The following is a 19403-nucleotide window of genomic DNA, read 5'->3' as shown; positions in this document are numbered from 1 at the left end:
AACTACGCCAAGACTATGGCAATACAGCCCAGAAAACCCACAACAACCAAATGGGACTATTGCTGGAGAACTTCCTGGTGGATTGTGCTTCATTGCTCAGGCATCCTTATTATGTCTGCACTCCTCCCCCCCCCTAATGCAGCCGGGGAGGGGCAATTTTTACCTGAGGAATTGTCCCAAGAGGTAGAAATACACCTCTTTCCCCAAGTCTATGGCCCCAGTCCAGATTCCCTTCTCCCTGTACAGCTGCTTTTTAGGTTCGATCACAGAACTCTAGCATCAAATGAAGTTTGGACCTAATTTTCCCACTGAGATCAGCAAGTCTTCCTTCTAAGTAAGAATGTTCAGAATCAGGATATAGAGCAGGGCTTAGACTGGCAGGGCCATTCATAGGCAGAAATGCCTTGTATTGCCCTCCCTCCTTTTGCCTTGTTGAGTCCAATTCTAACAAGTAGAAGTCGATGGTGACACAGGGTCAGCTACCTCTGTGCAAAGGAAGTTTGATTTTGTGTTGCACATGCACAGGTTTTGCATGTTCTGCATGCAAAAAGAGGGTTTGGGCTTTAATGCTGCGTTGACTGTTTGGGTACAAATTCCAGAGGAGCAGCACTTTTTACCTATTGTTGCAAAAGTTAAAAAGAGCTCTGTGGAACTGTAAAACCTGTCAGGATTATTTTGGCAGAAGGCTCTGTGGGCTCCACTTTGTCAGATGCATAATGTGTATCCCCAGTCATATATACATAGTGGTGTGGGGGACTAAGGGGTTAAAAGTCCATGATGTGCAAGGGACAGAGTCTGCGACATTTCTATCCAAAACTCCAAGGAATGCCAGAACAAAAACAACAGTTGTGATTCGTAATTATACAGTCTCGCTGTTCGTATAACTTTTACGACTTGTGAGGATGAGAAATGCCTATTTAAGCTTTGGTGGACACAAACTTAGTGCCAAGATGTCTTTCTGGATTTTATTGATTTGTACGCTTTCTTTACTGTTTTTTGGGGGAGGACCCCATTTATTTATTTATTTATTTATTTAATAGCCCACCTTTCCCACTGAGACTCAAGACGGATTACACTGCGAAAAACAATGCAATCAAATACATGAGCTATCCAATGAACAACGCAACAGGACTTGGATCACAACAATGAGAAACAAAAAAACATTGTGGTATAGCATAAGCAATGCAAAAAGAATGGAATTACAAAACTAGAAATTAATGCAGTGAGAGCTAGATAATCTCCCGGGATTACTACTGATCTCCCCGCCATAGAGATCAGTTTCTCTAGAGAAAATGGCTGCTTTGGAGGGAGGATTCTTCGGTATTATACGCAATTGAGGTCCCTCCCCTCCCCAAGCTCTGCCCACCGCAGGCTTCACCCCCACCCCAAATCTCGTGACTCCTAGTTGACAACTGCGGGGCGCATTCATTTGCCGTCCAAGTACACAGGGCTGGCGAAAATGCCAATACGGTCCATGAATCTTATTCCCAAATGAATTGCCAGCGTGCAACGTTTGAAAACCGCACGGTTGTGTTCCTTAGCACAGGAAAGACCTCCTTTAACCACTGCCAAATAGCAGTGCAAGTTTACAACATACCGAGGAACACGCATTAGTTACTGTTATTGTTGCTATTTTTAGACAGTGGTGGGAATGACTCTTCAAAGATCTTTGTCAATTCCGGAGAGGCTACCGTGTTTTATGTTGTTTTTTTAACCGTAACCGATTTTTGGGTATCTTTGATCTGCAAACCTTTAAGAGGCCACAAGGACTCTTAGTTGCGCCCACTCAGATCTGGGGAACAATAACGTGGGAAAAGAGGAACAAAGCAGCGAAGCAGGAGCCAGGGAAGGCGAGCCACCCCGGCACATTTCCTGTCTGTCGCGGGCTTGTGACGAAGATGGGGCGGGGAGAGAGAGAAAGGCTTTGTCATACGGTAGCTTCATCTTTCCTTTCCATTTTGCTGTTTTTGTCCCCTTGTCCCTTCCAGAAAGCAGCTCCGGTTATCGGCTCCTCCTGCAATGATGCACCGACGGGGGGTCGGGGCTGGAGCCATCGCCAAAAAGAAGCTGGCAGAGGTGAGATCCCCCCCGCCCCCCGGAGGGGCTGGCCGAGCTTCTTTCCTCTTCTGTTCTCTAGCCCTGCGCTTGCAGGAATCGGGTTTCCTTTGCTCCGAATTCAAGTTGTATCCTGACGATTCCTTTTGCCCTTAATTGCAAGTTGGGCATTGCGCGCTGCTGGGCTTGGAGGGGAGAGGCGTATTGCATCTGGCCGGAATTTTTCCTTTTTAATGATAATGTAACTAGATTTTATTGAATTTTTTTTTCAAAAGCATCCTCCACAAAACTCGTAGCCGAAGTTTATGAACAGCCTACATTCACAGTGCTATCCTGTAAAGAGTTACTCCAGTCTAAACCCATTGACTTCAGTGGAGTTCGACTGGAGTAACTCTGCATAGGATTGCACTGTCAATAGTCTATCTCCCATCGCCAACCACTGTCAGCAATTCCTCTTTAAATATGCTGCCACTGAAACATGACAAGGCACTGGTTAGAACAGCAGTGGATTTCTAGGTAATGCAATAAAACAAGAGGGAGAGTTTCTATGTTAGTCCTTTTTCTGTCTCCAGATTTGTATCTTGAATGAGCTGTCTTGCCTTGGTTGAAGGGAAATGCCAGGATACCTTTCATGTGCAATATTTCATTTATTCTTTAATGAAATACACTATGCTCATTCTACAAAGTATCCATGCAATATCTACACTGATTAAGTCCACACAACATAATACTGAATTAAAACCGGAATGAAACTCCCCCAGAAGAAACCCATTTGTGAAAACAACACACTTTTATCACACAATTTTATTGTAGCATAAGCTTTCGAGAATCAAGTTCTCTTCGTCAGATGCATGATACAGAGACTGGTCAAATATAGAAGAGGAGGGAGGAGAAGGGGAGGAGAGAGAAGAGGCAATTAGGGGGGGAGGGGGAGGGTGCAACCAAAACATTCCTTTGCTAGTATATGTAAAGATCTGTGGTCCCCGAAAGCCCACGCCAGGTGCCACTGCGCTCCCCCAGACCCCGCCTCTGTAAAGGAAATCTGTTACCTGTGATAATGTGATAACCATTCATAGTCCCTATTCAGTCCCAGCTTGACAGAGTCAAATTTGCATATGAATTCCAGTTCAGCAGCCTCCTGTTGGATTTTGTTTTTGAAAGGTTTCTGTTGAACTACAGCGACCTTTAAGTCTTTGATGGAATGTCCTGGTAGATTGAAGTGTCCTTCCACTGGTTTCTGGACGTTTCCATTTCTAATGTCAGATTTGTGTCCATTAGCACCTGGCGTGGGCTTTCGGGGACCACAGATCTCTTTGTCAGATGCATCTGGCAAGGAGAGCTGTGGTTATCGAAGGCTCATACTGCATTGGAATTGGATGGTCTAGCTGTTTGGCTGCTACAAACTAACAGGGCAAACTCCTTTGAAGCCAACTGATCCACACACCAAAAGGAGATGTTTACATATACTAGCAAAGGAATGTTTTGGTTGCACCCTCCCCCTCCCCCCCTAATTGCCTCTTCTCTCTCCTCCCCTTCTCCTCCCTCCTCTTCTATATTTGACCAGTCTCTGTATCATGCATCTGACGAAGAGAACTTGATTCTCGAAAGCTTATGCTACAATAAAATTGGTTAGTCTTAAAGGTGCTACTGGACTCTTTTTGATTTTGCTACCACAGACTAACACGGCTAACTCCTCTGCATCTTTTATCACACAGTTTCTGAAGATATGAGAAAGCAGAGTTGTCTGGAAGAGAAACTGCTGTAGGCCTGACCTAAACCTGAAAGGGTGTTTAAAAACATGTAGTATGGCAGCTTCCTGAACTTCTACAGGGATAGAAAGGACCCCAGATTTCATGCCATGTTCTAGGTTCTTGCTAGGCAGATCTCATGTGAGTGGAGTGCCAGCCGCTGGGACTCCTGGGTTGATGACCTTGAAATGCAGTGAGATGGATCTGTGTGAGGAAAAATATGCCTCTGATATTGTTGTATGATTAATGTAAAAACAATTCTAGCAACTTTCTTTCTCTCTCCCCCCTCCGCCCCCCCCCCCACCATCTATAGGCCAAATACAAGGAACGTGGGACAGTTTTGGCAGAAGACCAATTAGCTCAGGTGAGATGGGGCAATACTTTTTGGAGCTGGAGGGATAGATGATGCTTGCTCGTTACCTAGGCTCCTGTGCCTAATGTTTAATTAACCTGTGGAAACCATTGCCTCAGGTGGTTGTGAGGATTAAGGGTAGAAAATGAAAAGCAAATTGAAGAAGAGTCTACACAAATTATAAAAAATTATAAAAAAATAACCAATGGTTTGTAAATTGTAAATTTTTAATGAAAGGTTGAAATGCATTTTCCACATGTGAAAAAGAGAGGTGACGGTCCTCTTGGACCGCCAAAAAGGTTATGCTGAGGATTACAATACTTGCATGGACAAAAACCTTTTGGAAGTACCAATCAATCAATCAATCAATCAATCAATCAATCAATCAATCAATCAATCAATCAATCAATCAATCAATCAATCAATCAATCAATCAATAATTTATTGCTTCAGCACAGCCATAGCAAATAACAAAAAAGTAAATGTTATTAATACAAATTACTACATCATAAAATTTAAACCGAAATTGACAAAACTCCATCAAGATCTTTAAATTCATAAAATCCATAACAGCATGTAGTATAATATAATACTACTAAAGGGAACTTATTAATACCCTCAAGTAAATTAAAACTTACTTCCATAGCCTTAACTGTATTTTGTTTAACGATGTTACAAACTTTGCCACTTGCATTGTAATCGGTTTATCCTTATCTGCCAGCAGCACCACCAATTTATCTTGCTCTGACCTCCCTGGCACCCGTTGCAGAATATTTCTAAGATATTTCTCCCGAATAGTTACAAATATTGGGCATCGAAACATAACATGGAACATATCTTCAATGGATTTATGATCACAGGAGCACACACAATCAGCAAGTGGGGTCTTGTTATACCTTGTGGAAGAGAGGTGGTAAAAAGCAGGGGGACGGGGGGACGACACAATATAGGCCCAGCTCTTGAAACCATCAGTGGCTGGAAGACAGGAGTAAAAGGTTAACATATGAATACTTCCCTTGCTGTGTTCTCTACCCAGCATTTCTGTCTTTGAGCATATTCTGTTAGATCCTGCAGGAATTGGAGAAACCCTTCATTGGGTTAAAACGCCAGCTGCAGAAATGGAACTGCATATCTGAGCCACTAATTTGAACTAAACAGTGCAATAAATTGGTATGGAGAGTCAGTGTAGTGTTGGGGTTAGAGTGCCAGGCTAGGACCTGTGTTCAAAATCCTACTCTGCCATGAAGCTCAGTATATGACCTTGAGCTGATCAGTTTTGCTCAGCCTGGAGTGCCTCTCATGGTTGCAGAACGAACAGGATAAAAATGTATTGATAGACTGGAATGGTAAAATATTTGGGAACCAGTCTGGTTGCAAAATGTGTATTAAATAAATGACTTCTAATAGATGTGCCATGTGAAATATAAGCCTCTTAGAACTTCCACATCTGTAAATGCAGTGAACAGTATGTCAGACCAGCCTCTTCATTGTTTCCCCTTTCTCTTCTGTGACTTTGTTTACAGATGTCCAAGCAGCTGGACACATTTAAAACTAACCTTGAAGAGTTTGCCAGCAAACACAAACAAGAGATCCGTAAAAACCCGCAGTTCAGAGTCCAGTTCCAGGACATGTGTGCAACGATTGGTGTGGATCCACTAGCCTGTAAGAACTGAGAGATCCAGAGTGGGTTGGAGTGAGTGTTGGCGAACTTAAAGGTGCAACTCTGCTTAGGATGGTACTGTCTGTATCTGTGGTTAGCGCATTAGCCTTGGACTGGGAGATCAGGACTGAGGTCTCCACTCTGTCATGAAACTTACTAGGTGACCTTTGACCTGTTGTTCCCTCTCAGCATAACCAAACCCACAAGGCTATTATTGTGAGGCTAAAAGGAGAGAAGGGCAAATTGTGAATGCTGCCCTGAGCTTTTTGGCAGCAGGGTGGGGTAAAGCATAAATGATTATAGTGATCGCATTGTGTGTTGCTAGCCCCCCCAACAGGGACCATTTCAGGATACGTAATGAAAATTAAAATGACAGTTCTGAACCAAAGCCACCGTGCATGATAATCTGTATTTTGCGCTCAGTCCAAATGATGCCCCTTTTAAAATGAGACTGGGTATTTCAGGCACAGCCCATCCTATGACAGGCCACGGCACTTGCATGGGATTACAATAGGCTAAATTGAACTTTAGTGTCCATTCCTCCCTTTTGCCTGGTACATTTCAGCAAAATAGCTTGGAGGATGGCATTGGCCAGGCCAAAAGAAGCCAGTGGGGTGCTGCCTCCTCGTTCTAGCAAACAGCCCTCAGAGCAAGAAATAAGATAACTAAATTGTAGCTCCACACAGGACCGTGTGAACTGCTCAGCGTCATGGCTGATATGTAATTTCCTAGGGAGGCTGATCTCCAAGAGCAACCATCGGATCTGCCCTGGCTCAAATTCTGTGTTTTACCCTGGATTTGGGGACTCCAGAGCACACACAAGTCAGGTTGTAGCTGGTGCTCAATAATGGTGTCATTGTAACAAGAGGGGGAAGGGTTTGTAAAGATGGTAGGACAACTTCTCAGAATTGCATGGAGGGAGGGCACAGTACCAGACAGGGAAAACCACAGCCAGAATCTCCTCTTGGAGTCTGAGATTTAGATAGACTTTTCTGAATAATGAGGATTTTAAAAAATCTACAGTTGTGAAAGTCTCAGGGGGTAGATTGGTTGGTCTGCTTTAGGAAGGCAAGATCTAAGTCCTGCAGTACGGTAAAGAACAACAAGGTCTTTTCAAGAACCAAGTTCCCTTCATCAGATACAAGTAAGAATAAGCCCTTATATCCCAGTCAGAAAGTGGCAGGGGAGTTGCAGGGAAGGGAGATAGGACGCAAAAGTACAATTCAAAGTGAAATCAGCTTGATTAGAGCAGGGGAGGAAATGCAGAAGATTAGTATCTATAGTGAAATAAGAATCTTGTGTCCCTATTCAGCCCTGGAGGGTCCATTGTTCTGATTTTGTGAATGAACTCAGGGTCAGCAATCTCTCATTGCAATCTCTCTTTGAAGCTTCTTTGTTTGAGGACTGCCACTCTTATATCAGCCATGGAATGTTCAGGAAGATTAAAATGTTCTCCCTCTGGTGTTTGAGTGTTGTGGTTAAATACGTAAATAAATGTCTTATTTATGTCCATTTATGGATTTATGTCCAGTTGTGAAATTGTGTCCCTGAGAGAGACTAAAAACATGTGGCCCTATTCACACTTACCTTTTGCCCTCTTTCTGCAGCTGGTAAAGGTTTCTGGTCTGAAATGCTAGGTGTTGGCGATTTCTACTACGAGCTTGGGGTCCAGATTATTGAAGTCTGCCTGGCTCTGAAGCACAGGAACGGAGGTGAGGTTGGTGGATGCTCCTTTACATGCACAATATTTCTGTTTCTCTCATCGCACCTCTCCTTCTTGTCTATTCTCCACTCTACAAGTTGATCATTTCCGAGCTTTTTGGCTGCGCTAGAGTGCTCTGCTAGACACATTATTCTTATTTACAGTTGTATTTCAAAACAGAAAAGAGTCCAGTAGCACCTTTAAGACTAACCAACTTTTCTGTAGCATAAGCTATCAAGAACCACAGTTCTCTTCGTCCGATGCAAGTTGTATTTCAAACACTGCACCTTTTCATGTAGAATTTTTTAATGATAAATAAAACCTAACTCAGCAGGTATTAATGATAAACAGTAAAGCACTGTGTCATAAAACAGTTCCTTAGAAAAAAGTTACCAGGTTCTGTTGTTGCTAAGAAAGGCACATCCAGCCCCAACCCTTCTTGCCACTCCATACCCAAACTGGCCTGTAACAGGGAGGGAGAAGGTTACCACACACCTTCATCCTTCAAAATCTTCTACAGCCTGCAATGAGTAGCCATCTCCCTCGTTGTCATTTCTGGCCTCTCACATAAAGTCATACGTTTGTGAGTGGTCAGGCCGCAAGATGGCTGCTTCCGGTCTTACTCGCCAGGCAACTTTGTTTGGATGTCGTTGTTCAGCTGATGTGGAGGCCCAGGGTGCTTCAGCAGCCCCTTGAACAGACACTTCGTTTTGGAGCAGCTGCCAGTTCGGGGTGGTGAAACTCAGACTTGTGTGCTGGCTATGTGAGAGGGGGTGGGCATGAGTCAGTGGCAGAGCATTTGCTTTGCTTGCAGGTCACTGGTTCTATACCTGGCATTTCCTGTTAAATGGATCAAGTGGACGGAGATGTGAAATACATGAGATCTTGGAGAGCTGCTACCAATCAGAGTAGACAACCCTCACCCTAACAGAGTGGTGGTTTACTGAGGTAGTTTAACACAGCATCAGATATTCCTTCTGATCTGTAAGCCCAGCAGTTCGTGCTTCCCCCCGCCCACACACCTCCATTGTGTTTTATAAGTGTTTCTGCTCTGCCTCTCATTCTTCTGCAACAATGCAATGGCCACACACAGCTGATCTAAGTGAAGGCCGCTAGACATTAACTTGTCTTCCTGCTTGTTCATTCCTGCTAGGATTAATAACGCTGGAGGAGCTTCATCAGCAAGTGCTGAAAGGCAGAGGAAAGTTCGCTCAAGATGTCAGCCAGTAAGTGTTGTGTGAAGACGCTGCATGCTTGGACTATGTAGGCTGAGGGTGAAACAAATTAAATGTATCCCATAAGCTTACTGGCTTGAATTTGACTATCTGTTCAGTCCAGCTTCAAGCCCTCCTTTGGCTTGAGCAATTTTCCTCCAATGGAGCCTCTTTCATCAGAGGACAGTTCCTTGGGCCAGAGATGGTCTTCAGACTTTGCTGGATGGAGTGGAGGGATACAAGCCAGTAAGCTCCATTTGTGTTATTCTTATTGGCAGAGCTTTTTTTCTGGGAAAAGTGGTCATGGAACTCAGTGGGTTGCCCTCGGAGAACATGGTCACATGGCTGGTGGCCCCACCCCCTGATCTCCAGACAGAGGGGAGTTGAGATTGCCCTCTCCACCGCTCTCAACTCACCTCTGTCTGGAGATCAGGGGGCGGGGCCACCAGCCATGTGACCATTTTCAAGAGATTCCGGAACTCCATTTCCCCGCGTTCCAGCTGAAAAAAAGCCCTGCTTATTGGCAAAGCCTAGGGAGAAGTAGGAAAGAGGGGGCTCTGCACCTTGAAGCAGGCTCCAATTGTGTAGATTTTGGCCTGGTTGCTATGAACCATGAACCCTGCACATGCTTTTCCATTCTCCCCCTCTCCAAGCAGCCCCATGACCTCTGAAGAGCTGATGCTGGGGGTTGGAGAGAGATTTGAGGACAAAATGTCATGCTGCACAAGAGGCTGCAGTGAGGAGGAAGAATTGGATTGAATTGAATTGTGGAAGAGCAAGCTTTCTGTTCATGCAAGCAGGAAGAGGGGTATTATTGCCCAATTTCCCCCTTTTCACTGCAGCCTCCACATAGCGTTCTGTCTATGAGGCTCCCTGAAACAGCCTTACCCCTCTTTCAGGTGTTTCATATAGAGCATATTCCTTTCATTTGCAGGCTCGAAGCCGTGCTTTCTAAATTTCTGTCTTGGGCAGTAGGAAAGAGGCCATGGCTCTCCGGCTAGAGAGGGCATAGGTTGGGGTTTAATAGCTGTGGGAGGGAGACAGGATATGGGGTTTGTGTGACATGGAGGGTGCTTAAAGTCTGCCTCCTCCTACCTGCAATCTTGGGTCTAATTCCCCAATCTGCTACTCAGCATCCCTCTTCTGACTGCTCGTGTTGTTCCAAGATTGTAGGCAAACCAGTGGAAATGCAGTGGCTTGCTTTAGGAGGAGGCTGATGGTGGTGGATAAAGCAAACATTCTTCTGATAGCAAGATCTGTCCCAACGAGAGCATTCTGCAGCTGCATGAATCAGATGTACACAATATGGGAACTTCTAGGACTGAGGCAGGACTCTGGAGGAGCATGGTTTGCAGGAACCTCAAGGCACAAAGTCTTGAGTCCGCAAATGAGTCTCAATTGCAGAATGGCACTTTTGAAAAACTACCCTTGTGGGTTGTAGGACCATCCAGAATGGCATGGAATGTGGCATGGGGGGAAATTATCAAACATTTGCTATCCTGTGCCATTGTGTGGGCATCTTTGGATCCAAGCCCCAGCTTAGGCTGCATATATTCAAAATTCTGTACCAAGATGAGCTGAAGTTTGCAGTTGAATGAATTGTGCAAAGAAAAAGGATATGGTTTCCTTTATTTTGCTCAATATAGCCTTCATTTTTTTAAAAACCTGCTGTTTCTGATAGTCATAAAGCCATACAAGGATTCCCCTCCTACCAGAAAACTTAGTCTGCCACCTCTTAGGCTGTTGAGATTTGACCAGGTTTCGTGCAGTCTCCTTGAGACAAACTTTCACATCTATAAGAACTAGAAACTTGATTCATTTTTTAAAAATGAAAGCTAGAGCATATCAAGAAGCTCAGTTCTGTACCCATTGCTACTTTTTTTTTCTTTTTTGATGGTTTCAGAGTATTGCAGCATAAACACCACTGTAGGTATAGTCAAAGACAGCAGTGCCCATGTGTCAACCTAGTCTGACTCTTCCTCTCCTGGTTCCTCAGGGACGACCTCATCCGAGCAATTAAAAAGCTGAAAGTTCTAGGGAATGGCTTTGGGATCCTTCCTGTTGGTGGAACCTACTTGATCCAGTCTGTGCCCGCTGAATTGAACATGGATCACACTGTTGTGATACAGCATGCTGAGGTACCTGTGTTTGGAGAAGGCCAACCAGCCTGAGCTTGGTCTGTCTTTTTTTACTTAAGTCATTGAGCCCTGGTTTGGTGCTCACCATTGTGTTTTTCTGGCTCTCATGTCCTCCTACTTCCTAGAATCTCTTCCATAAAACAAAGAGCCAGTCCTGGCTTTCCTCCACCTCACTGGAGCAGGAGACATCATCTTTGAGTCCGGAAAACATAGGAGAATGCTGGGCTTAGAACCTGGCAGCTTTTTAAAAGATTGCCCCTCCCCCTGGTGGCCATTTTGTGGTGGGGCTCATTACCCTTTCCTCAAAATTCCAAAAGTGCCCAGAAGCTCAACAAGTTTGATGACCCCTGCTTTAATCCCTTGTCTTGACAAGGGATATGCCTACATAATACAATTTAAAATGTGCTAGCATTTAAAATTGGATGGGTGTCTTTTTTCCCCTTGGGGATCTGTAGCTCTGCAAACTTGGCTGGGAAATCTCCAGCAGAGGTACCTCTGCACTTTCTCAGAACTACATTTCCCAGGGTTTTATAGGCCAAAAGCTGGGACACTTAAACAAGATGAAAACCAGTTTGCTGGCTGCCGTCCACCTATGCATATCTCCAGTAACACTGAGTGCATAACATAATTTCTTTGTGTTCTATTTACATGCAGCGAAAGATGATAACAGGGCAGAGAAATGCTGAACATGATGATGTCATACCCTCTATTACTTTTCCTAGATATTACCAGGGAGATGCGGCTGTTGGCACACTATATTCCCTCACTGACATCTAATGTCTAAAGGGGTCCCCAGTCAGCATGCATTTAGGAGATTACAGTGTTTACTTGTGAACTGATCCTCTCAGAAGCCTTGAGATGTGGAAGAATGCTTCTTTGTAAAAGAATTCTTGCCCAGCAAGCATTAAAGCAGCCAAGGCATTCTTCTTCCTTTTTTTCTGAACATGCACACCTACATGTTCAGGATTAAGGGCATGTTAGGCTCTCCCAGAGACTAATTCCAAGTTCTTAGCCTGAATCGGCAGGCCTCTGCCTATGTGGAGAAGAACTCCCAGAATTCAACTGTACCACTTTGGTCACTAGATATTAGGCCGTGCTTGTCCGGATTTCCTGGAAAGGAATGGGGAGGGGAAGCTGGAAGATGGCCACAATTCCCTGCTCAACAAATCATATGGATTCTCCATTGCTGTTATGAATACCTCGGCCTTTGCAGCAGCAACTAAAGTAACTTGATGAACTGAATAGACCTATCAGTTAAACTTCGATTCTTTTTTTTTTTAAAGAGATCCCGATTTATTGGACAGCAGATTTTTTTTAATACTGGCATCTCTGTAACCCATGCTAGCATTGTCTTTGAGAACAAGGAATTGAAGTGTCCTTGTATCTTAATATATCTGCATATTTCATCAATGAATTAATTGTTGTGGTCCATCCATAGTACTGAGTCATGGTAGCCAAATGGGACCACAGTTCAGTGGCAGCAAAGACACCTCTGAATGCTGGTTACTTTACTGGAGCAGGGAGGGACAGTAAAGTCCCCTCTGTGCCGTTGCTGTAAGTCTTCTGGGACACCATCTTGGCCACTGGGGAATTGGGGACAGGATGCTGGACGAAGTGGACTATTGATCTGATCCAGCAGAGCTGCTGTTACATTCTCAAAACTTGTATGATTAATTGGCTCTAGTGGCTCTAATGGAAACAGCCATAGCTGCATGGAAGGGAAGTGACACACCAGCCCTTTTAGAAAAGGGGAAATCATGAGAGAACGCTTTCAGAGAATTTGGAATTGATGTGAATACCCCAGCTTGTGTGTTCCTTCTCTTAATAAGGCTGCACAAATGAGGCAGCTCTGCATGGAATAACCTCTCAGGCATGCAAAACATGGGCTCTACCACTGACCCTATGAATTGGCATGCATTAAACATCTGAGTTTAAGCACAGCTTGGAGCCTTCTGATTCTCACTCTCGGTCTTTGCGAACAGCCTTGGAAATAAACCTGCTTGCTTTGTTCTCCATTCCAGAAAAAGGGGTACGTGACCATCAGTGAAATCCAATCTAGTTTGAAATGGGAAGCGCAACGGGCCAAGCAGGTGCTGGTAGGTAAACTATTAGATGGTTCTTAGAAAGGGGACCCCAAACTACAGGAAAAGCACTGCTGCATTTAGAATAAAAGTTATGCAAGTATAATAATGCTTAACATGGGTATAGCTCTTTCAGTGTCCAAAGTTCATTGCACATATTACCCACAGTCATCTAGTAAGCAACAGGTATTATTGTCTCTGTAGTATAGCTGGAGATCACAGGGCCTGGCAAGGGCTACCTAGTGAGTTTGTGGCAGAGGCAGGGCCAGTGCCAGGCTTTTTTGCTAACTACTTGTGCCCCCCCCCACCGCTAACCAATTTTCAAAAACAGATGAATTGTAGGAAAAATGAAAGCACAAAACTTGAAATTGCTAATTTAAAAAAAAATTACAAAAATCTTTGCTTTTTTTTACTCAGATACAAAACGGTTTTAGCACACAAATAATTTTGAATAATTCCGTGAATGTTTCAAAATCTCAATTTTGTGTGCTTTTTCCTTTGCAAATTTTGTCACCAATTCCTTTAGGCCAAGTGCTGATTCTTGGACATGTTCAATTGATATAGTTGCCAAACCAAATAGACTCTTGCAGCATTGTTGAACATACGTATGTTTTTATAAGTTTGAGCTTTGAGAAGCTGTGTTCACCACTTGCCTCTGACACTGGAAGTGTGAGAATGATCCTTAGAGCAACAGAAACATTAGGCACACTATCCAGGAATTTTGTTGCAGTATGAAGAGAAGTACTCGGTGGTGGCATAGATTTTGGAAGCCTTTGAGCTATTGCTATAAGTTCACAGCATCAGTATCTTTGTTTCCATTGTGCATCAATGATTTTTCCAAATTCTTGCAGGCCTTAAGTATATCTTCAGTAATTTTTTGTTGTTACTGTATATATCATACTGGGAGCCAAATAGGGAATTATATTGTTATAGCTGTTGGAATTTCTCTTCAACAGATTGTATGGCCATGTCTAAAACAACATAATAGAAACATATTTTGAATTTCAGCTTAGGATCTTGCGGTGCCTCTTCTTGGGCCTCCTACTCAAAACACTGTTCCTTGCTCCTTTTTTTAACTTGTTCTGTCTCAAAGTTTGGAAGTATTTCTAGCTCCTTTACAATCTCAGTTATATCTATCAAAACTTATTGAAAACCCTCATCCCACCTACAGCCCACACGGTAATTCTTGGTTACTTGCAGTTGGCTTGCAGCTGAATTTAAATCAGCTTCCTTACTTTGTAGAGCTTGCTTGTAAGATTCATTTCAAAAAGAATGTTGTACCATATAACAAGGGATACCACAAACTTTAACTTACAAATTGCATCAACGAGGACCTTAGTTGTGTCATCAAAGATCTCTATTAAAGCATCATATATACTACCAAGATGATGTCTCAGTGGTTTTAAAGCATCGATCTGACTCTCTCATCTTACTTGACTCAATAGCTTAACAATTATGCCTGATACATGGCTAGTTAGAATTTGCCAAAGCTGAGTCAATGCAGAGAAATAATTATAGATCTGTTGAACCAAACTGAGGGAACTTGTTTCCAGACAGTACTTAGTGGCATCATTGACTACCAAGTTTAAAGGCTGTGCACGAAAAAGAAACATGGATTCATGTCTAGGACTCTCTTTTATATGCCATTGTCACTCTCAGGGACTAGGGTGCCTGTCCCAGCCAGGGTGACTGGGAAGCAAGGTAGCTCACTAGCTGGTTGGCAATTGAAGCGTAAGTCCAACATTCCAGGTCAGGTCACAGGCGAGGCAGTCCAAAGCAAGGCAGGCAGGTGCAAGTCCAGGAGTCAAGCTGAGGTTGTTAGCCAAGAGTTCCATCAGTGGGGAGCAGGATGCAAGGGAGGGTCAAGAGCTTTCAGGCATGGGAGTGCAGGTTGCAGGGAGTGGTGACCTAGGTCGTTTCCACGCCGAGCAAGGCTTTTATCCCCTTGGTCAGTTAACCAGCCGGCTCGCAGGTGTTGCCATTTCATCTGATTCCGGCTCCTCAGCCTCTGCATCCAGCTCCACCCGGCGTTGTGAGCAGAGGCGGGTGCGCTGCATTTCTTCTCTCTCCATTGAGGGCTCTTCTTGTGCCACAGCTGGTTCTGTTGTTGTGCCCTTCGGGTCAGGTTTGCACCCCTCTGAGGTCTGCGCCCTAGGCCTAGTTGGCCTAATGGTAGCACCGGCCCTGGGCAGAGGCAAGAGTTGGAGCTGGGACCTTCCCAATTGCAGTTTCTTCTCATAGCCACCATGCTACACCAGCTCATGTTTTGTGCCTATATTTTGAGCATAAGCTAAATTTGATGGTAGTAGTGTTGCTTTGTTTGCTGGGGGCTGAGTGTAGGGATGGGGGCAAGCTGACAGTAGTGAAAGGAACACAGCACACACATCCTGAATCAGACTATTGCTCTGTTGAGGTCAGTATTGTCTGCTCTAATTTTCAGCAGCTCCTTAGAGGTCTCAGGTGGAGGCCTGTCACATTACCTACTATCTTTCACTGGAAATGTTGGGGGTCGAAACTGGGACCTTCTGTGCATAAAACAGCTGCTGTGCCACAGCCTCGCCCTGATAAGCACAGATACGTTAATAGGGCAAGGGAGAATGTGGGGAGGGATGTAAGGGAAGACAGAGGTATGTAGCTTGCAAAGGTGTGCCCACCTAGCAAATGCCTACCCTGACCCTTGCCTGCATAGGAGGCTGTAATGTGCCATATATTGTAGCTGATCAGCTTTCATCCCTTTATTCTGGGCACATCATCAGTTACCTGGAAGAACCACCTTTAAATTCTTACTTGCTCAAATCCACTTTTAAAAATATTGCACCCTAGTAAGGCTTCAGTCTCCTGCAAAGGGGCACTGAGTGAGTGAAGAAAAATAATGAGTAGAAAGTGTGTGTGGCTGTTATCCCCCTGCAATTCCTTGGGCTAGATCATACCAGCTTTTCCTCTGGCAAAAGAAGGAAGGAAAGGCCTTTGGACAACTAAGAAGTCTGTGCAGGGAACTGTGTGGACCAAAGTGACATGGGACAGGGGCCACAGGGAGTGGGATCTAAGCCCTTGTTTATATAGTTAAGCATTAGCATCACAGGGTAAGAATGTTTTAGGATAAAACCATCTTGACCTCCAGTTGAGCAGGTTAAGCCTGGTACTTAAAAGGCTCTACACTTGCCTTTCCCTGTCTACTTTTGGGGAAGGAACCCTTAATGAGCAGATCCACTTGTGACAGACCTCTCTGCTTCCAAAGATACATTTTGTGTGTGTTTTAACAGGACCACTTGTTGAAAGAAGGCATGGCCTGGCTTGATACACAAGCATCAGAAGAACCACAGTATTGGCTCCCTGCCCTCTTCACAGAGCTTTACTCTCAGGAAATCACACCAGAAGAAGCAAAAGAAGCTTTGCCCTAACCAAGATGGAAACAGGATCACCTGAGCTTAATTAAACAGAATGGTACTATTGCTGGTTGTTAAGCAAATGGGGGGAAAGTTGAGTTGTATCTAATTCCTTGTAAAATTAAAGAAAAAAGATCTTGTACAAAAATGTCTGTTTGACCACATTCTTACCTTTATCTGGCATGTCCAAGCAGAAGCTTAAATGGAGAAAGAGCAAGTCCTCTCTGGCTTTGAGAGAAGCAACTGGGAGAGCATAGGGTCCCCCTCCTTCCTTTCCAGCTCAAGTAACTATTTTATGGTGGTGCGGGAGTTGAAAATCAAGTGATGATTTCCACTCCTCCGTTTCACATTTCCATGATTGTTGAGTAAAGTTCATATGCCTTATTCTCTTCATTAGTTTTTAATTGACAGCAAAGTTTCTATGTGGATTTTATGCTAAAGCACTGATACCATCAAAGCACATCAAATACATGACTTTACTCTTTGGTTTTTGGAAAAAAAGAAACACAGAATTTTATCAAACTCATACTTGGCATGCTGTGACTAAAGGTGTGACAAGCTTGTGTAGATTTCATTTAGAAAACAAAAGAACCAGTTGAGCGCCTTTGGGGGCACAGTGATGCAATTGCAGGACTGGCCAAACCCTGAGATGCCTTTTCTGACCGTGTCTTCACAGTACTCAATATAGGGGTTGGATACCCGTGAAAGATTTTCCATGTGCAACAGTCCTTGTATGAGTGGAAGTGCTAAAATTGCTCCTAGCTGTCTGTACTAACGAAAGGGGTTGTATCCCCTCTCTCTTTTCTGTGCATGAAAGGTCTTGCTTCCAATACATTCTCAAAAACAAATTAAGTGAAAATTGTGTGAACCAGCTGCTGTCCATTCTATTGCTCTAGCTGCATTTTTAAAATTCTAGTAAAGCACAATGTTGCTGCAGCCAATGAGTTGGATCCCTTATAAAAGTTCTGCTTAGAGTTCTTGTGCAAGCTGACTCAACCTAGGTAGCCACTCACACTAACTCAAACTTATTGTATCCTCACTTGTGTTTCTGCTTTCGTAAGGTCCTGTGCAGCTAATTTCTAGGCATTGGGAGGAAAGTGCTGGATGTTGCACAAGATCTTGGGCCAGTAGAACTGTGCTAAAACTATTTATGTCTCTGCTTGCCCATCCCTGGATCCAAGCTGTTATGCAGTCATTGTGCAAGCAAACATGATTAAAGTGCATTTTCCTTTCCACTCACAGATCACTGGATCCAATCCATAGCATAGATGACTTTTCCCTCCCAAATTAATATCAACAGTAAAAGAGATGCCTGTTCTTACATAAAGGGACTGAACAAAATGAATGGGGTATGAAAGTGCTCATGAAGAAGCTGTTCATGTTATAGGGAATGCCTGAACATCTTGCATGTACATGCATACATCTGCTTGTAAGAAAAAGGTGAATGTATGTTCACAATACAAAGGAAACCAGAGACTAGTACCTGGATCATTTCCATGTGGGGGACACATAATCATCTGTACATGTATAGCATGTTCCAATATCATTAATTTCACATACAGATGCAGTCCCCTACATGCACATCATGTGGAACTAGTATTTCACATAAGTGTACATAGACCAAAGTGCCCAAACATTGGAGCAAATACAGTCAAGACCCAAATGGGTAAACGAACGCCGCTCGTTCCCCTGGGTGCAGGGAGAGCTCCGGCTTGGATTCCCGGCAGCTGGCGTTCCCGAAAGCTGGCTACGAGCTTCACTGGCCTATTGTTGCTCTGCTCGTTTCGAAGCAATTATTCTTCTGGCCAGTATTTCTATAATAAACCACAGTAATTTCAGCTCCTGGGCATTCCTTATACATACAGACTAAATAAAGATCACAGTGAACTCACAGTAATTAATGAATAGACGCATTCCAAACTCCGTCTCCGATATCATTGGTATCTATGGGGTAAGGTACTTCCCATTATGACCACATATATAGTCTTAGTCTCATCCGATTCATTACTATTTTCTTAAAGGGGAACCATCCCTCTATTATATCATTACAATTAGGTCCAACACTGTGAGTTCACTGTGATCTTTATTTAGTCTGTATAAGGAATGCCCAGGAGCTGAAATTACTGTTTTATTATAGAAATACTGGCCGGAAGAATTGCTTCGAAACGAGCAGAGCAACAATAGGCCAGCGAAGCTTGTAGCCAGCTTTCGGGAACACCAGCTGCCCAGAATCCAAGCCGGAGCTCTCCCCGCACCCAAGGGAACGAGCGGTGTTTGTTTACCCATTTGGGTCTTGACTGTATTTGCTCCAATGTTTGGGCACTTTGATCTATGTATACTTATGTGAAATACTAGTTCCACATGATGTGCATGTAGGGGACTATGTATCTGTATGTGAAATTAATTATATTGGAATATGCCCATTGAAGACTTTATAAATACAGACCATATCGTCCTATACAGAATCTTTATTTTTGGTTGTACTTTCTTGAGCAGGTGCTCTCTTATTGTTGGTACTATTATAAGGAAGTTTCCCTCTTTTGTGTTTGGCATGCATAGCATGTAACATAAGAATCACTCAATTCATGTATAAAGAAAAATCAAGTATACACTGTGTGCTGATTGTACACTCATTATAAATTGGGAGAACGGCTTGAATATGTATAAAAATTAAAAAGCATGATCATGCTTTCCTCCCATCAGTAAATACACAGTTCTATGTTTGTATGATACAAAGGCAGAAATGTGGACTTCATGGAGAATCAGTGTGATATTGTGGTTAAGAGCGTGAATAGTAGGATCTGGGACCCAGGTTCAAACTGGTCTGCCATGGAAGCTTGGGCCAGCCACTCACTCTCAGCCTAATCTACCTCACAGGGTTGTTGTGAGAATAAAAAGGAGGAGAGGAGAACAATGTTGTAAACTGCTTCAGGTTTCCCATTAGTGAGAAAAGCAGGGCATACATTTAAAGAAAAAAGGAACAGCAACTATACCACTCAGCTGTTCGGAGGAAGTGTGAGAGATGACACAGGGTTAGATCTTAGCTGCTTGCACGTGCAGAAGATCT

At 43.7% G+C, this 19403-nt stretch overlaps 1 protein-coding gene across 1 annotated transcript; it reads left to right on the top strand.

The window, feature by feature from the left end:
• Positions 1–1911: 1911 nt before the first annotated feature.
• On the top strand, positions 1912–16478 carry SNF8 (SNF8 subunit of ESCRT-II). Its single transcript, XM_054992310.1, has 8 exons — positions 1912–2076; positions 4117–4167; positions 5679–5817; positions 7423–7527; positions 8671–8743; positions 10728–10869; positions 12891–12965; positions 16214–16478. The coding sequence occupies exons 1-8, from the start codon at positions 2020–2022 to the stop codon at positions 16349–16351; spliced, it is 780 nt and encodes a 259-aa protein (XP_054848285.1). The 5' UTR covers positions 1912–2019; the 3' UTR covers positions 16352–16478.
• The last annotated feature ends 2925 nt before the right edge of the window (positions 16479–19403 follow it).

This window comes from Eublepharis macularius, chromosome 12 (assembly GCF_028583425.1).
Source record: "Eublepharis macularius isolate TG4126 chromosome 12, MPM_Emac_v1.0, whole genome shotgun sequence".
In the NCBI taxonomy this organism is placed as follows: domain Eukaryota; kingdom Metazoa; phylum Chordata; class Lepidosauria; order Squamata; family Eublepharidae; genus Eublepharis; species Eublepharis macularius.
Note: the sequence above shows the minus strand (reverse complement) of the source record. Positions and strands in the feature narration are given on the sequence as shown.

Excerpts from the sequence above, each read along its gene's own strand:
- SNF8 (XM_054992310.1), top strand. The coding sequence starts at position 2,020 with ATGATGCACCGACGGGGGGTCGGGGCTGGAGCCATCGCCAAAAAGAAG. Across the intron at positions 7,528-8,670 it reads TCTGAAGCACAGGAACGGAG|GATTAATAACGCTGGAGGAG; the intron begins GTGAGGTTGGTG and ends CATTCCTGCTAG. Across the intron at positions 8,744-10,727 it reads TTCGCTCAAGATGTCAGCCA|GGACGACCTCATCCGAGCAA; the intron begins GTAAGTGTTGTG and ends CTGGTTCCTCAG.